This window comes from Cebus imitator, unplaced genomic scaffold (genome assembly GCF_001604975.1).
Source record: "Cebus imitator isolate Cc_AM_T3 unplaced genomic scaffold, Cebus_imitator-1.0 Scaffold79, whole genome shotgun sequence".
Taxonomy (NCBI): Eukaryota; Metazoa; Chordata; class Mammalia; order Primates; family Cebidae; genus Cebus; species Cebus imitator.
Window position 1 is genome coordinate 6,174,614 of NW_016107394.1, and position 15,382 is coordinate 6,189,995.

General features: G+C 40.1%; 1 protein-coding gene and 1 long non-coding RNA gene across 11 annotated transcripts in view; one reads left to right on the top strand and one right to left on the bottom strand.

Annotated features, from left to right (window-relative positions):
* The window catches only part of LOC119471949, a 20,024-nt gene extending 16,384 nt beyond the window's left edge, over positions 1–3,640 (bottom strand). Inside the window, exon 1 of the long non-coding RNA XR_005201051.1 lies at positions 3,171–3,640. This is a non-coding gene — a long non-coding RNA (uncharacterized LOC119471949). The remainder of the gene's footprint in view (positions 1–3,170) is intronic.
* Positions 3,641–3,782: 142 nt separating this feature from the next.
* EMSY (EMSY transcriptional repressor, BRCA2 interacting) overlaps positions 3,783–15,382 on the top strand; it is a 105,757-nt gene continuing 94,157 nt past the window's right edge. For 5 of the 10 annotated variants that reach the window (XM_017533032.2, XM_017533040.2, XM_017533035.2 and 2 more), the window contains exons 1-5: positions 3,783–4,010; positions 5,566–5,674; positions 11,371–11,470; positions 12,825–12,899; positions 14,249–14,290. In XM_017533032.2, coding sequence (XP_017388521.1) covers positions 5,605–5,674; positions 11,371–11,470; positions 12,825–12,899; positions 14,249–14,290 — 287 coding nt within the window. In that variant the 5' untranslated portion in view covers positions 3,783–4,010; positions 5,566–5,604. The other 5 variants (XM_017533036.2, XM_017533038.2, XM_017533033.2 and 2 more) reach the window with 4 other exon arrangements.

Here is a 15,382-nt window from a genome sequence, read left to right on the forward strand (position 1 = left end):
TAAATAAATAAATAAATAAATAAATTTAATAGTCATCCATCTAAAAAAGATATCATGGGCCAAGTGCAGTGGCTCACCCCTGTAATCCCAGCACTTTGGGAGGCCAAGGTGGGCATATCATGAGGTTAGGAGTTCCAGACCAGCCTAACATGGTGAAACCCTGTGTCTTCTAAAGATACAAAAAGTTAGCTAGGTGTGGTGGCGCACACCTGTAATCCTAGCTAATTGGAAGGCCGAAGCAGGAGAATCCCTTGAACCCAGAGACAGGGGTTGCAGTGAGCTGAGATCGCGCCACTGCATTCCAGCCTGGGCAACAGGGGGAGACTCTGTCGCAAAAAAAAAAAAAAAAAAGAAAAAGAAAAAGATATCATGACACGGCCAGGTGTGGTGGCTCACGCCTGTAATCCCAGCACTGTGGGAGGCTGAGGTTGGAGGATCACCTGAGGTCAGGTGTTTAAGACCAGCCTGGCCAATGTGGTGAAACGCTGTCTCTACTAAAAATACAAAACTTATCAGCTTGCTGGGGTGGCACATGCCTGTAATCCCAGCTCTGTGGGAGGCTAGGGCAGGAGAATTGCTTGAACCCGGGAGATGGAGGTTGCAGTGAGCCAAAATTGTGCCACTGCACTCCACACTGGGTGACAGAGCAAGACCCTGTCTCAAAACAAAACAAAACAAAACTCTGTTACAGTGGGAAAAGCATGTGCTTTGGAGTCACATTTAAATTTTTGTTTGACTCTGTTGAAATATGCATTCTCCTAAATGGCCAGTGTCTCTGCCAAGCCCTGCTCAAACTGCAGGTTTATGAGCAAAAATAAATCCTGCTATTTTTAGCCAGAAAGTTTTATAGTGATTTGTTATACAGCCACTGATAAGCAGATCTAATTCTGGTACCAGGAGTGGGATGCTATAACAAAACCTAAGAGTGTAATTTTGGGACTGGGTGAACCTTGAAGACAGTGTTAGTGAAAACCTAAAGGGCTTCAAAGAGACTTATCAGCTGAAGCCTGATATCCCTTGAGGAGGCTGTATGTGAACATTTAAAGATAAGTGAGGAAAATCTTATTTGAAGATAGAGGAATGCAGATATTTATTACGTAGTGGACGAAATTTCAGCAACATTGTCACTTAACGATAACATGGAAGCAGAAAAGGTATCTAATGAACTAGATGTTCTTATTAAAGAGATTCCCAGGCAGAGGGTTAAAAGTGCCACCTGGCTTTTTCTAACTGTCTATTATAAAATGACAGAGGAGATAGGGTAAAGAGCAAACTATTAAGGATAAACAAGCCAGGACTCACTAATTTTCAATATAAGTATTTCTCATTCCCACCTTTTCCAGATGCCAATTGATGTTAAAAGAAATAGCTTCTGGGCAGAGATTAAATTTAGGGTGCTATCAGGACAATGTGGTTTAAAGATGAACACAAGGGCATGACTGACTATAAGGCTCTCTATAAAGACCTCACATTTATGGTGGTGCTTCAAACAGACAAAAGTCCTTCTAAAGATCTTAGAATATGCCTTGAAGATGTTTTTTGAAAAAGAATAAAATTTCTATGAATATTAAACTTATTGCTCCACAGCAGCCTCACAGGGAGACAAAGATAGATAAAGACTGACCTTGACAAAGTTTGTTGGTGAGGCTTTTGTCTAATGGAGTACATAAACCCCAATAAGATTTATTAAAAACCTACAAAAAAGAAAATGATATTAATGGAAACACTATAACTTTAGATTAAAAGGAACAGAACATTAAAAGAAAAAAAAAAAGATAGGCCTTTGGACTCCTGAACTTCTATGAGCAGGATATTTGAATTTGGACAAATTATTTTTCTCCAGGGCTTGGTTTCATCAAATGTAAAATGGAACAATAATTACTAAGTCATAGGAACCTTGCAAGGTTTAAATAAGCAAGGTGTTCTTTTCATAATGGTTCTTCAATAAATGCTACCTAGTATTACTTCAACTTATTCCCAGCAGTTGTTCTAGCTTTACTCTTTTGTACAAATTCACCTTCAGAGTGTGTTTTATATACATTTATACAAACATATATAAAATCTGATTTTATATAGGAGATCGGTCAGAGTAGTGGGAGAAATTACAGGCAAAGGACACAAACCTTCTTCAAAGGTTGGAAGGTTTTGCAAAGCTTCGGGGGAGAATAAGCTGAAGGCAGCTGTTCTCTTACAGAGAAGTAGGTGCAATGACATGTAGCCATTAGTGCCGGCAGCCCCCTAGCTGCTCTTACGCTGCATACCTGTGTCTGAGTACTCCTTCCATCCATTGCTCGTTGCTCCGCCTGGCTTTGTGGGACGGACCCAGCAATTTCATATCTAAATCTCTCTCTCTGTGTATACATATTACAACATTATAACTTCTGTAACACTCTTTTGGATCACTTGCTCTAGTTCAAGCTAGCTACTATGTCCCAAAGATGCTCAAGCAGCCTTATAGGGAGGTCTACATAGTGAGAAACTGAGGCTTCTTTCCTTGCTGACTTTCCAACCGATGTGAGTGAGCCACTTTGGAAGCTCCATGAAGATTTCATTACTATCTTCTCAAGAGTTCTTAGGCAACTGGATGCATTGGAAGATCAGGAAGACAACAGAGGGAGGGCCTGGTAATTAGTATGTTCCACTTTCTGATTTTCTGAAGGTGTAGGCTTGGGTTTCAACAACAGTGATCTTCCTGGACCTCGGAGAGTATTTTTAGCGAATGGGCAAACAGTAGTAGGAAACTTAAATGCTGTTATTTACCTTCTCTTCCTAACCCACAGTTCCATTCAAGAACATGAACAGTCTCATATGCTAGTATGGTGGTTCACAACTTAGAACGTTTATGTGGTGCATCACAAGATCCCTACAGGGTAGTATTAACCCAATTTTTCAAGAAGGAAACTATGTTTCGAAATTGTAGAATGCATATTAAGAACTGTTTCTGACGAGCGTTTCTACCAGATCCGATGTTACCCAAAGTACAAAATTTTAAATTTTTGAGGGAAGTCAATCACAAGATTTCATTGAATCTTCAATACCAGGCAACTGGCTTCGATTTTATGGCCGCGAATAACTATATATTGGGCCCCTTTCTCACCTGAAAAACAGGGGCGACAAGACCTTCTCTACAAATAAGATGAAATAAGAACAAAGGCTGAGGGTGAACCTACCACGTCGTAGGGCCTCAAATAAATTCCTTCTCCTTCTTGCCCTTGACAGAGATAGCACAAAATATCACTACCATTCCCACTTCACACGTGGAGGAAACCCAGGTCGAGAACGCTCGGATTTCCCCTTCTCTACTCGCAACTCCGTAACCCGCAAATCGGCTACGGACACCTGCGATGACCTCTTTATCAATTCTCGCACGGTGGATTCCCTCTCGAGATGCCGTCTAGGGGGCTAGACGCCGCTAATAATTGCCCTCGGGATCGAAGAGACTCGATCCTAATCCTCGACGGCACTTCAGGAGCAAAGCTGCTCTCCCATGGTCCCTAACCTCGCTAAAGGTCGCAGCAAAGCCACCGCTCGAACCGCCGGCGCCATCTTGGCCACTACGTGTGACGCCACACGTAGCAGAGAGCACAGCCGATTGGTTGGGAGACGGCAGCCCAGGAGAGGCGCGCGAAGCCAGGGACAGGAGGGTATGCAGGAGAAGCAAAGAGAACTACAATCCCGGCCTTCCTTGCGCTCACGATAGCAAACCCAGAGCGAAAGAGGCTGGCGCTTGGATTCGGACCACAACTCCCAGCACCCTCCGTGATGTCTGTCCTTTTCTTTCATAACGCGGAGGAAAAGAAGGACAAGATGAATGGAGGCCTGTCGGTGTTTGTTCTTCGAAAGGCGGGAAAGGCGAACTACACCTCCCGACTGGCCGCGCGCGGCTGCGCCTGCGCCCTGTTACCTGTCGCCATCTTGCCCCTTCAGAGGCACCGCAAACAAACCCAATTCCTGGTGTCCCCTAGTCTTGGCGGAGGAGCCTTTTAGATGAGCCCCGAAAGGCCGGGCAGGTGGGTGACTCTCAGGCAGGGTCCTGGGAAATGCTGGCAGGCCAGCCAGGCTAAAGGAACGCCGGGCCAAGCATTCGGAGCCCGGCTTGGGGCTCCAAGCCCCATCCTCCGTTGTTTCCTAACGGGATCGTGGGGCTCCCCGAGGTGGACTCAGGGGGACTCTGGCAGGCCTGGTGCTGGGACTCCGGGGGTCCAGCTCTGGGAGACTCCCGGTGAGTTCAGGTCGTTTGGCTGGCTGTCCGCTCGCCTATACTTTCTCCGTTGTCCTCTCCGCTGGGGAGGGAGTGAGGCGAGGGTGCCAGCCGGGACCCCTGACAACAGCTACTGGCCCCGAGGGGCTTGGGTCTTGGGCTTGACATTGGGACCGGCGTCGTGAGGCCGGGGTGAGGAGCCTGGGCGGGCTGCTCTTGTTGTGGTGCTGCGGGAGAGTGCGTGTTTGGAGAGGGGGCGGGGCGGGTTGCCTCTTTGACACTTGAGTGGGGAAGGATCCTACGAGATCCCAGTTCCCCGAGTGGGCTTCGGCAACTACTGCTCGGGTTTCCGATGCGTTGCGGCCCCGCTGTGAGGTCCGCTGTAGGGGACGCGCCGGGATGCCGTGACGTGGTGTTCGGTTCGAGCAGTCGCCGGCCGCCTCCGAGATCCTGTCTGGAGGCGGGGACTGGCTTGTGGAGGGAGCAGATTCCTTTGGCTCTGCCCCTTCTTCCTCCTCCCCACCCTTTTTCTTTATGTCATACTGCCGGCTGGGGCGCGCAGTCCAGTTCTACTTGCCTTGGGTTGGTTCTGAGCTGAGAGGACTATGGGAAATAGGGGGAGGGGGGCTCACCTCAGGACATGGAGTTGGAGTTAGCAGCCCCAGCGCCTGGAACGGGATATAGCAGTTATTTCGGTTCGGTGTCTGACTTCTAGGCTGGACAGTGGGCTCATTCATTTCATTCGTTTTACTCTCAGTCGCGTGAACCATTCACTTATCCATTTAACAAATACAGCGGCCCTATTCTGTGCTAAGCAGGTTCTTTGTAAGTCCCCAGCGCCGTGTCTTTTTGTCCTTTACACTAGGTGATTCCCAGTTGTAAGTAAGTTCCTGACAGCTAAACTTTTGGTAAATGGTTGTTTAATAGCTACAGGATCTAAATTCATTGTTAAGACTTGAGAAGAAAGTTACTTATTAAGTTTCTTTAACTTGCTAGGAGCTTTACGAATTTTATCATGTAATAATTCATAAGTGAGGAAGCTGACAGGAGTCAACTTGCCCAAGGTTGGTAGTGCCACCTATTTATTAAATTAAATGCCAGCCACTATGAAAGAACTTTACATGTAGTTGGGTCTAGAAACATAGAGGTGTCTGGCTCTAAAGCCTGTGCTCGTTCCACTGTGCTAGTTCAAATGATGTAATTCTTGATTTGTCAGAAGTTGGTAAGTGTGGTGGTGAGAAACGATTGTAAAGTATTAATATCTTTTTGGTTTACTTCTTAGCCTGTCGCTGGATCTCCAGGTGAGTGGCCCCTTGAACGTACTTTGGTAATTTGACTTTTTGGTTTGTTCTTTGTTCTGGTAGGGAGGACAAGCTCTTTGGGGCTACCAAACAGAAGCAGCAATGCCTGTTGTGTGGCCAACCCTTTTGGATCTCAGCAGGGATGAATGCAAAAGAATTCTTCGAAAATTGGGTATGATGTTTATTTTTGATGTTTTTTACCTTTCTGATACTTTTCCCTTTCTGCCTGGGTCACGGCTGTTTGCATGGACGTCATATCTCATGCTACATCAGAAATTCTTTGGAGATACAGTTCCCATCTTACTCATTGTAGTTTCCCCCGGTGCCTAACACAGTGCTTTGTAAATAGTAGGTAAGTGATTTGTAATAATACTAGTAGCTAAGATATATTGAGGGCTACTTGGCTATTCTGAGTCTTCTATATACAACATCTAATTTAAATATTTTAAGAATTAGCTTTGTCCTTTTGAAGCCTAAAAGGTAGGTGTTTTTTTGTTTGTTTGCTTTGTCTCCATTTTACAGATGAATCTTAGAAGCCAGGGTAATGCTGATAGACATGGAGTCAGTATTTGAACAAGGGAATAGGCTTTCGGTCTCATTTTAACATACTCTTAACCTTCATGACTGTATGTGTGAATTACATACTATTTCTGAATTCTAAGTTGATGTAAGCTGTGCTCACTTTTTCAAATTATATCTTACTATCAATAATAACACCCACTTTATGCTTGTAATTTATTATTTAGTGCTTCTTTTCCCTTACAGCAGCCATTCTCAGCCAGCATTGAGGGAAGGAAGCCCTAATGCTAAGGTATCCATTGTATGTAAAGAACTAACTTCTCCCCATGCATGCAGAATACCATATTTTCCTTGGGAAAATTGAGAAAAAGAATTATTACTCAAATCACCCCCATTTGAGTTATTACTCAAATGACCCCGGTGACCAAGGACAAGTTATTTATTCTTCCTAAATTTGTTGACAGTTATGTTTAAAAAAAAAAAAAGGGTAACACTATTTGCCTCATTAGTTTGTTATGTGTATTAACAGTATACGTAAAGGGCCCATCATAGTAAATCTTTATTGGGAATTTTTATTTTGTAAATCAGATAGAATCATAGCTGCTCTGGCCCTGCCTGCCCTTTTTATTCCACTGTGAGGATTTCAAATCACTTTTTAGCAGCATCTTTTAGCAAGTCTAAGAGTTGTTTTTGGGGAGGGTGTGGTGGATGTCAATTTTTTTTAACCTTATATTTAAATTTTTAGTGCTAATCTGATGATAGTTTTCTACACTCTTACATACAATTAATATAACTTGTTAGGCTGCCGGTTATAAAGTTGGACTTTATTTACTAGCTGAAGTAATTACAGAACATATCACAAAGACAATAGATTGAATTGGGGTTTCTGGGTTTTGGGGCCCTTGAATTGAGAGATTATGTTTAAATATAAAAATGGTAACCTCTAAGTCTAAATTTATTCCTAATTTTAGTCAGAGCTGTGTGGGTAATGTTGCTGCAGAGCTGCTTCTATACAAAAGAAAACAGCCGTCCTGTATGGTAGTATCATCTTCTTTGACCCCTCGCTTTGGGAGGTGAGCTTTGATAGTGATTTGCCAAAGACTTCCTCCCCACCCGTTGGCTTATTATCATAACAATGAAACCTTTGAATTGTCTTCAAATGCTAGCTCTAGGTTCAAAGTTTAGAAAAGATACATATAGTTTTTAAAAATTAGCAGTGTCCTTTTAAAAGATTATAAAACATTTCAATATAAGTTATTAAATACTTAGATTTTACGTACATATTAAAGAAATTGGGATAGTGAATTTTTTTATGTATACCAAATGTGCCAGTGCTAGATAAATGCTTCTTTCTCTCTGTCCTGCCTCTTCCCTGCCCTATTTTTATGATCATTCCTGAGCTGTAGCTCTAACATGGGGCTTTATGGACTATAGTGTATTTAAATGGCTGATTTAATAGACCAAAGACCAAATTGAGGGCTTTATAAAAATGGTTTGGCAAATCTTTTGTTTTTGGAATGTTCATATGTGTTTATTCTTTCAGTCTACTTTTGTGTTAACACTACGATAGAATGGTGTGGAAAATAATACCAGAAATTCAACTAAATTTGAGATATGTGGGGATCTAAGGATACCCATCAAAATGGACATCAGCAAATGTGAAGGAGATTGGGAAGCTAATAAGGATTCTTCACAATGAGTGAATTTCTTGTGAAGAGGAGGAAGTGATACGTATCTAATAGCTGTGGTAACTGTGTTCTGAGTCCTAGTTTTGTGTGTGTGAGGTTGCCATCTCTTGATTTTGTACATGACTTAGACTTGAAATGAGACTTGAAATGTCAGAAATATTTGTCGTATTTCTTTAGTTTTATTTTCTGAGAAATAATGTCTTCATCATCATAAATTCCAAAGTATGCATAAAGTCAAAAGTATGCACTTCTTTTTCATTTTCATCAAACTGTTCCCTCTCTTTGACCACTTCATTTCTTTTTATGGCATTACCATTCTTCTAAATATTTCGCAAGCTGCAAAATCTGACTTTCTTCTGCCGTTACTTCCCACGATCAATCAGTTACTGAGTCCTATCAAATAAAAACATTTTAGACTAGAATTAGAGACTTTTCTCAGTCTGGCCACAAACTGCTTTTCCATTTTTACTTTTCTCTATTCTCTTACATGTGTGAACTAAAATCTTTAAAATAGTTATTCGTATAAGTTTCTTAGGTGCCTTGTTGAATTTTAATCACCTTGAGGACTGGGATTTTATTTTGTTCCTAGAAATATTCTTCATGGTACCTTGTAGTGGTAATGTTCAATTAGTAGTCTGATTTGAGTTAGTGACTATCTAAGTACAGACATATTTTACTGCTCTTAGTGTAAAACTTTCAAACATAATTACTGATAGTTACTGGAAGTTACTGGAATAATATGAAACACCATCCGTTCTTTTACTCTGTTTTGTTTTGTACATTTGCTTTTTTTTTTTTTTTTTAACCCTGCCTACCTGGAGCACAGTTCTCTTTCTGACTAAACCATCTGCTTCCACACTAGATGATGTATTTCTCCTCTGTACTTTTACCACTGTATGTAAACTGTATCATAATTGTCTGATGACTTGTTTTACTATAGCTCTCTATTCTAGAGTTAACTCCCTGAGGGCAGGGTTAGCACACTACTTGGTATATATAATAGGACTCAAATACTGATCTGTTGAATGAAATATTTCATAAATTGGGGAGGGCATAAACATTTAGAGTATACTGCATTCTTTTTTATCCTTAGTGCTTTTCTTGACTCTTCTGAGTCTGATAAAAGCTGAAATAAGTTTCCTGGAACTAAGCATTTCTTTCACTACTCTGAGCAGCAGAGCTTTGCCCTTCAAGAGTGACCACCCTTGAAATGTCTACAGAGTATCCAACACAGGTTGAACATTCAGGATGTTTAAACTTGAGGTCATTCAGTTGGACCAGACATTTCTTTTCTTTTTTTTTTTTTCCTGAGACAGGGTCTTACTCTGTCACCCAGGCTGAAGTACAGTGGCATGAACATGGCTCACCACATCCTCTACCTCCCAGGCTCAAGTGATCCTCCTACCTCAGCTTCCTGAGTAGCTGGGACCACAGGCACGCACTACCACCCTCAGCTAATTTTTAAATTTTTTATAAAGATGGGGTCTTGCCATGTTGCCCAGGCTGATCTTGAACTGAGCTCAAGCAATCCTCCTGCCTTGGCCTTCCAAAGAGCCGTGATTACAGGTGTAACTCATGGCGCTTGGCCAGATTTGTTTTTTTTTTTTTTTTTTTAAGATAAGTTCTCACTCAGTTGCCTGGGCTGGAGTGCAATGGCATGATCATAGCTCACTGCATCCTTGACTTCCTGGGCTCAAGTGATCCTCACACATCAGCCTCCTGAGTAACTGGGACTAGAGGTGTACACCACCACACCCAGCTAATTTTTTGTATTTTTTGTACAGCCAGGGTTTTACCATGTTGCCCAGACTGGTCTGGAACTATTGGACTTGGGCGATCTGCCTACCTTGGCCTTCCAGAGTGCTGGGATTGCAGGTGTGAGCCACCATGTCTGGCCCTGGCCAAATATTTCTATTCAATGTAAAAATTATATTTGATGTAGGCAGCCCAGCCCAGTCTTCTACATAAGCTTACTTTTGACAGAACTGTGAATAATATCAACTGAATGAGACTACCGGTTTATTATCGGTATAGTACCAAGTCTGTGAGCACTCGTTCATTATTTGGCTCACATTTTAAAAATTTCTCTTGTGTGTCAGGTGTTGGCAAATAGCAAATACTCATAACAACTTGACTGTGAAGACAACTCTAGTTTGGACATTTATTTCCCACAATTGTGGTTTGCTCAGATAGTTTCATAGTTAATGATTTAAAGCAATAACCGCTTTATTATTTCTTGCCATTCTGTGGGTTGCTGGCCTTGTCTGAGTTCTTTCAGGTATTTAGTGGTAGCTTATCTGGGGACGAGACTCAGCTGAGGTAGCTGGCTTCTCTCTTCGTGTGGCTTTTCTTTCTTCTCCTTTTTTTTTTTTTTGAGCCGGAGTCTCACTCTGTCACCTAGGCTAGAGTGCAATGGCGCGATCTCGGCTCACTGCAACCTCCACCTCCTGGGTTCAAGTGATTCTCCTGCCTCAGCCTCCTGAGCAGCTGGGACTACAGGCATTCACCACCACGCCCGGCTAATTTTTGTATTTTTAATAGAGATGGAGTTTCACCATGTTGGCCAGGCTGATCTTGAACTCCCGACCTTGTGATCTGCCCTCCTTGGCCTCCCAAAGTGCTGGGATTACAGGTGTGAGCTGCTGCACCCAGCTTCTTCACAGCTTGGTCATCTCAAAGTTCCCAAAGAGCAAGGCCCTGTGTGCAAGTTCTTAGCAAGCTTATGTTTGTTGTTGTTCCCTTGGCCAAAGCAAGTCATTGCCAAGACTAGAGTCAGTGTGGGAGGGTACTACACAACGGTAGCACACAATAAACTATATATGCCACTCACTGAGAGGCATGTATAGTTTATTGGAGGCCATTGGGGACTTTTGGTTTTATATTTTAACCAGTTCTGGGGACTTACCATTTTATTTCTTAATGGTTATTTCTGTGGAAAGAGTGAAATGAAGATGTCTGGTATTAGGATTTAATATATTATGTCCTAGTTGCTGCAAAAGCATTTCATGTCTGTGTTTCCCAGTGAGTCATTTTGATGATAGTTTTTATAGATACAGAGGATCTTACTTCTGGAGCGTACCTACAAAGTCCCTTCTAGGTAAGGAAACAGGTTCAGAGATGAGAAAAGACTTGCTGAACGTCACACAACTAGTAAGTGGCAGTGCTGGAGCCAGAATATTTTGTTCTAATATTTTTTCCATTGCATAGTACGTACAGTACTTTCAACTATACAGGAGGGAGGTAGAATATAGTTTGAATTCTTAGGTAGGCCTAAAGAATTATTTTAAGAGTTGATTAATGAGGGTACTTTTAAGTAATGCTGAAAACTTCTCAGCCTTATCACATCACTTGGTGCCTATTCCCAGTTGTTGGTATCATGTGTGTTATGTGTTTTTCAATAACAGTGTGGGAAACAAAATACTGTTAGATTTTTCTACCTAAATGTTTTATATTCACGACTTCTGTGAGGCAATGAAAAACAAAATGACATAAAATTATAAAAGCCACATTTTAATGTTATTAGATAAAATTTTTGAAAAGAATTTAAAACAGTATTTGCATTTGATTATTTTTAGTTTTTTTGCCCTGAAGTTTCACTATACATAGCCATAATATTAAAATATTAAATGCCTATCTTGATAGAATAATTTTCTTCTTCTAGAATTGGAGGCATATGCTGGAGTTATCAGTGCACTTCGGGCACAGGGGGATCTCACCAAGGAAAAGAAAGATCTTCTTGGAGAACTATCAAAAGTTCTTAGGTAAATTATCATAAACGTTTGTGAAACGTGACTCTAGAAATTTCATTTTGAGGGATTTTATTACCTATCACTCTCAAATTAAGTAACTGTCAAATTAAGTTGAAGAACAGAGGTGTTCAGATTGTTGGTGCCGAGGGACTCCATCCCAGTTGTGTGCCCTGTTACAGAAAATTGTGTAACTTACCAATTATAGTGTAATCCAGAATGAATATAATCCAGAATGAGGAGCGTGCAAACTCTTCAGAAAGAGTTGAAGGCAAATTATCTTACTTTTGGCCCACCTGGGAGAGGAGGCGCTTTTGACTTAGGTGAGGGAAAGAAGAGCTGGCAGTAACTGGATATGGTGACCTAGAGTGGTATTTGTTGGAGGGAAGAGGTGATGTGAGGAAGATGCCTTAATTTACATAAATGGGTAGTGATATGTGGTCATTGCCTTAAACATAGTCTTTTTAAGTGAAAATATGGAAGAGACGCTTCCGGTTACTTAATTAACATTAGCATAGGGATGATATTAAGCCAAATTCTCAATCTTATTGCTTTCATAGTTAACAATTTGTATTTGTTTGTTGTTTATATTTCTTGTAAATTCTGTTTTCTAGCCCCTTACATGTTTTGGTCCATGTTACAGATTTAGCTTAAGTAGTACAGAATACAATTTGAAGAGTGGTGTTCATTTTATTGACTATTTATGAATGGAGTGGGTATAACCTTTTAAAAAGTTGTTTACTATTAACTTTACATGTGTTTAATCAGGATTAATATAAGCATATTTTTACCATTGGTAACATTGCATAATGTAGAAGATACGCAGCTGAAGTGTTGAGTAATAAAGGAATATTACCCTGTTGTTAAGATGTATAGCACATAGCCACAGGAAAGAGTATTTTGCCACTGGCGCATTTCTTTATTATATTCACTGATCATAAAATTATAGACTCCTAAGCTTTAGAAAAGACCTTGGAAGACTTTTTTCTAAGAGACAAAAATCCTCTTAGCAGTCATGATTAGGAAGTCATTCAGCATCTGCATGTTTAGATAGCAGGAAGCTCTGCTATTCTCATCTGTTGTCTGACATTTCTGAGATTTGGAAGTAATACCTTGACATCAGGCTGAATTTGTCTTCTTGTCATTTCTAATTTGCAACTAATTCTTTCTGCAGTTACACAGAATTAATATGAATCTTTCTCTAAGACGTTAAAGCATTTGAAGATATATATTAGACTCCTGTCTATATTTTTTCACAAAGCAATCTTGTTCCCCTTCCCCCCGAAAAATGTTGACTTAAACATTAATGAAAATACGGAAAAGAGCTGCCTGCTTGGCAGAGTTCTATAATGGCTATTTTTCTTCATAGCATCTCAACAGAACGCCACCGTGCTGAAGTTCGGAGAGCAGTAAACGATGAACGGTTAACAACAATTGCACATAAGTAAGCCATTAGTCATACCATCCCTGATTTTTTATAACATAGTATAACATAGTTTTGAAACAGTCTTCTTATTGTGTAGCAGGTTTCTGAGTCTTTTAAATATCTGTATACTCAGGGATCCTGATCATAGCAGTCAAAGTGATGTTAACTGTTTATTCAGTTGGTTATATTTTTTTGCATTTGGTTAGGCAAGCTTTAAGTACTCAGGTCAAATCCTGTTACAGTGTAATCTCTGTGTAACTAAAAGTCACCGCAATTTAGCAGATGATTCTCTTTTTCGAAGCCAAGTTCAGTAACAAAGTATTGTGACCCCTAAAATTGAAGTATTGAAAGCCCCTTAGAAGTTCTTTGTAATGATATTTGATGTTACTATCTTATAAATAGGCATTGTAACTCTTTTGATATCTGACTCATTATTTCATGTATTTTGAGATTCAGAAAAAAATGTAAAATTTGTGTTCTGTCTTTAAGAAATATAACATCCCTTAATTTATTTTTAAAAAGCCAACGAAATAAAACAATAAAAGATTCCTACCAAATTGTTTTCTGATCATTATAACTATTTGAGAGGTGGGTGGAGGGTGGTAGAGTATTGAAGGCAAGGATCCAGCCTTAATTGAATATGTATGGAGTCAGTGCCTCCTAAAGAATACAAAGGAACAGAAATTAGCCTTTAAATGTTTATAAAAGATGATAAAACATTTCATAATATATGTTATAGCATAATTCGTTTTTTATTTTAATGTTTTATAGTGTGAAATAAAACTAAAGGGAAAAATTCAGTGCATTTCTGTAATGTGATAACTTAAAACATTGTATTTAAACCAACTGGCAATATTTGAATTGACCCCAAAGAGCTTCATGTTGTGCTTCACTGTCCCTCATTTTACTTAACATAAAATGGGGTGCTACCTTTTCAACAGCATAGTTTGAAAGTTGAGCTGTTTATTCTGGAATTTTGAGATTCTTCAGTGGTAGGTATGCACTGTAGAAATTTGGAAATTTTCCGTTAGAGACATTTAGTAACCTAGCTGCCAGGCTAATGTGGTTGAAACACTCAAATATTAATTAATGTGTTCTTTCTGTAATTTGCTCTAAGCTTTTGAATTGGGGTGTTCTAGAAATAATGGTAACTGAGCCTAGATTCTAATTTGAGAACTGGTAATAGGAAATTTATGTGCTAGATGGTCAAGTAGTAAACCTTAGCTTGCATTCAGAGGCACTTAGAAATGAATTAGTACTGTAGAAGGAATGGTATTGTGGGGCGACTAGTTGTAAGTTGATGCATCAGTTTCATACTTAAAGGATAACATTTATTTAGTCTCCTTTTCCTTTTTTCCCCTTTAAAGAATGAATTTATCCTTATATTTGGGTGAAAGACCAAGTTACAGGTATGCAAATAGGTTATTATTATTTCAGGCTTTTTCTTGTATTTATTTCCAAATTGAAGCTCTCAATTATTCAGGGGCACATTATTCCATTTATGAATTAACCATGCCCCTTGCTTTTCCTTTTCTTCCCCTCCTCCCCCTCCTAATACTGCCCACCCTTTAGCCATTTTGCTGCTTGGGAGTACCTCTAGTCAGAGGGTGGGAAGGGAGAGGAGGTGAAATTTTTAATTAGTCATTTTACTACTTGTTAGTTATCCTGGAAAAGGTTTGGTAGAAGAATTTACAAGTATTTGCCAAAATATTTTTGGATAACATACGAGTTTCTTTAATCTATTTGACCTCTCCCTTTCCCTCCTCTCTCCATTAGCATGGATAATTGAGAGTTGGCTTTTATCTGCCTGTGTTTCCTCTTTTTTCTCTCCTTTCTGATTTCTTTAATACATAAATTTCATTTTTTGAAAAGAGTTTACTTCAGTGTATAATTTTGAGCTGCTTAGGTTTTTCTGTATTCTTGTTTTAATATTTTGTATTACTGTTTTAGTTGGATCAGATGTTTTATTTACTTGTTGAGCTTGGGGTCAGTGAGTGGGGATTGGTGAGGGAGGAATAGATCTCATTCTTTCCATCTCCTCCGCCTCTTTCCCTCAGAAGTAGCAACAGAGCCTAGTCCCAGAGATTATCTATAGGAGGGCTTCATACTCTGAGCCTAGAAAAACAACTAAAGGAATGCATCTGAACTGACTGCATTCCCTTTCTCCTTCTCTCCCCTCCCCCCACTCAAAATAGCAGTTTAAGCCAGAAGGAATGTGGTTGAAAGGTGATGAGAAAGCTGAGAAGGCTGAGCACAAAGGAGAGGAAACAAAAGGAGTGGGGTATCTGGGATCAAAGAAAACCTTTTCTTGTGGCTTGAAACATAACACATGTTTATTGTTTGGCACCAGACCACTTATTAAGTAGTTTGATACTCTTAATTCAGTTTTTAGTTATGTCAGTATATTACAGTATTAATGCCTTGTATGTCAAGGAGCTTTGGATATTTTAATTGGCCCGCTCTTGCCCATGTTATCTCTAGATTTAGGAGAAAGTGACTAT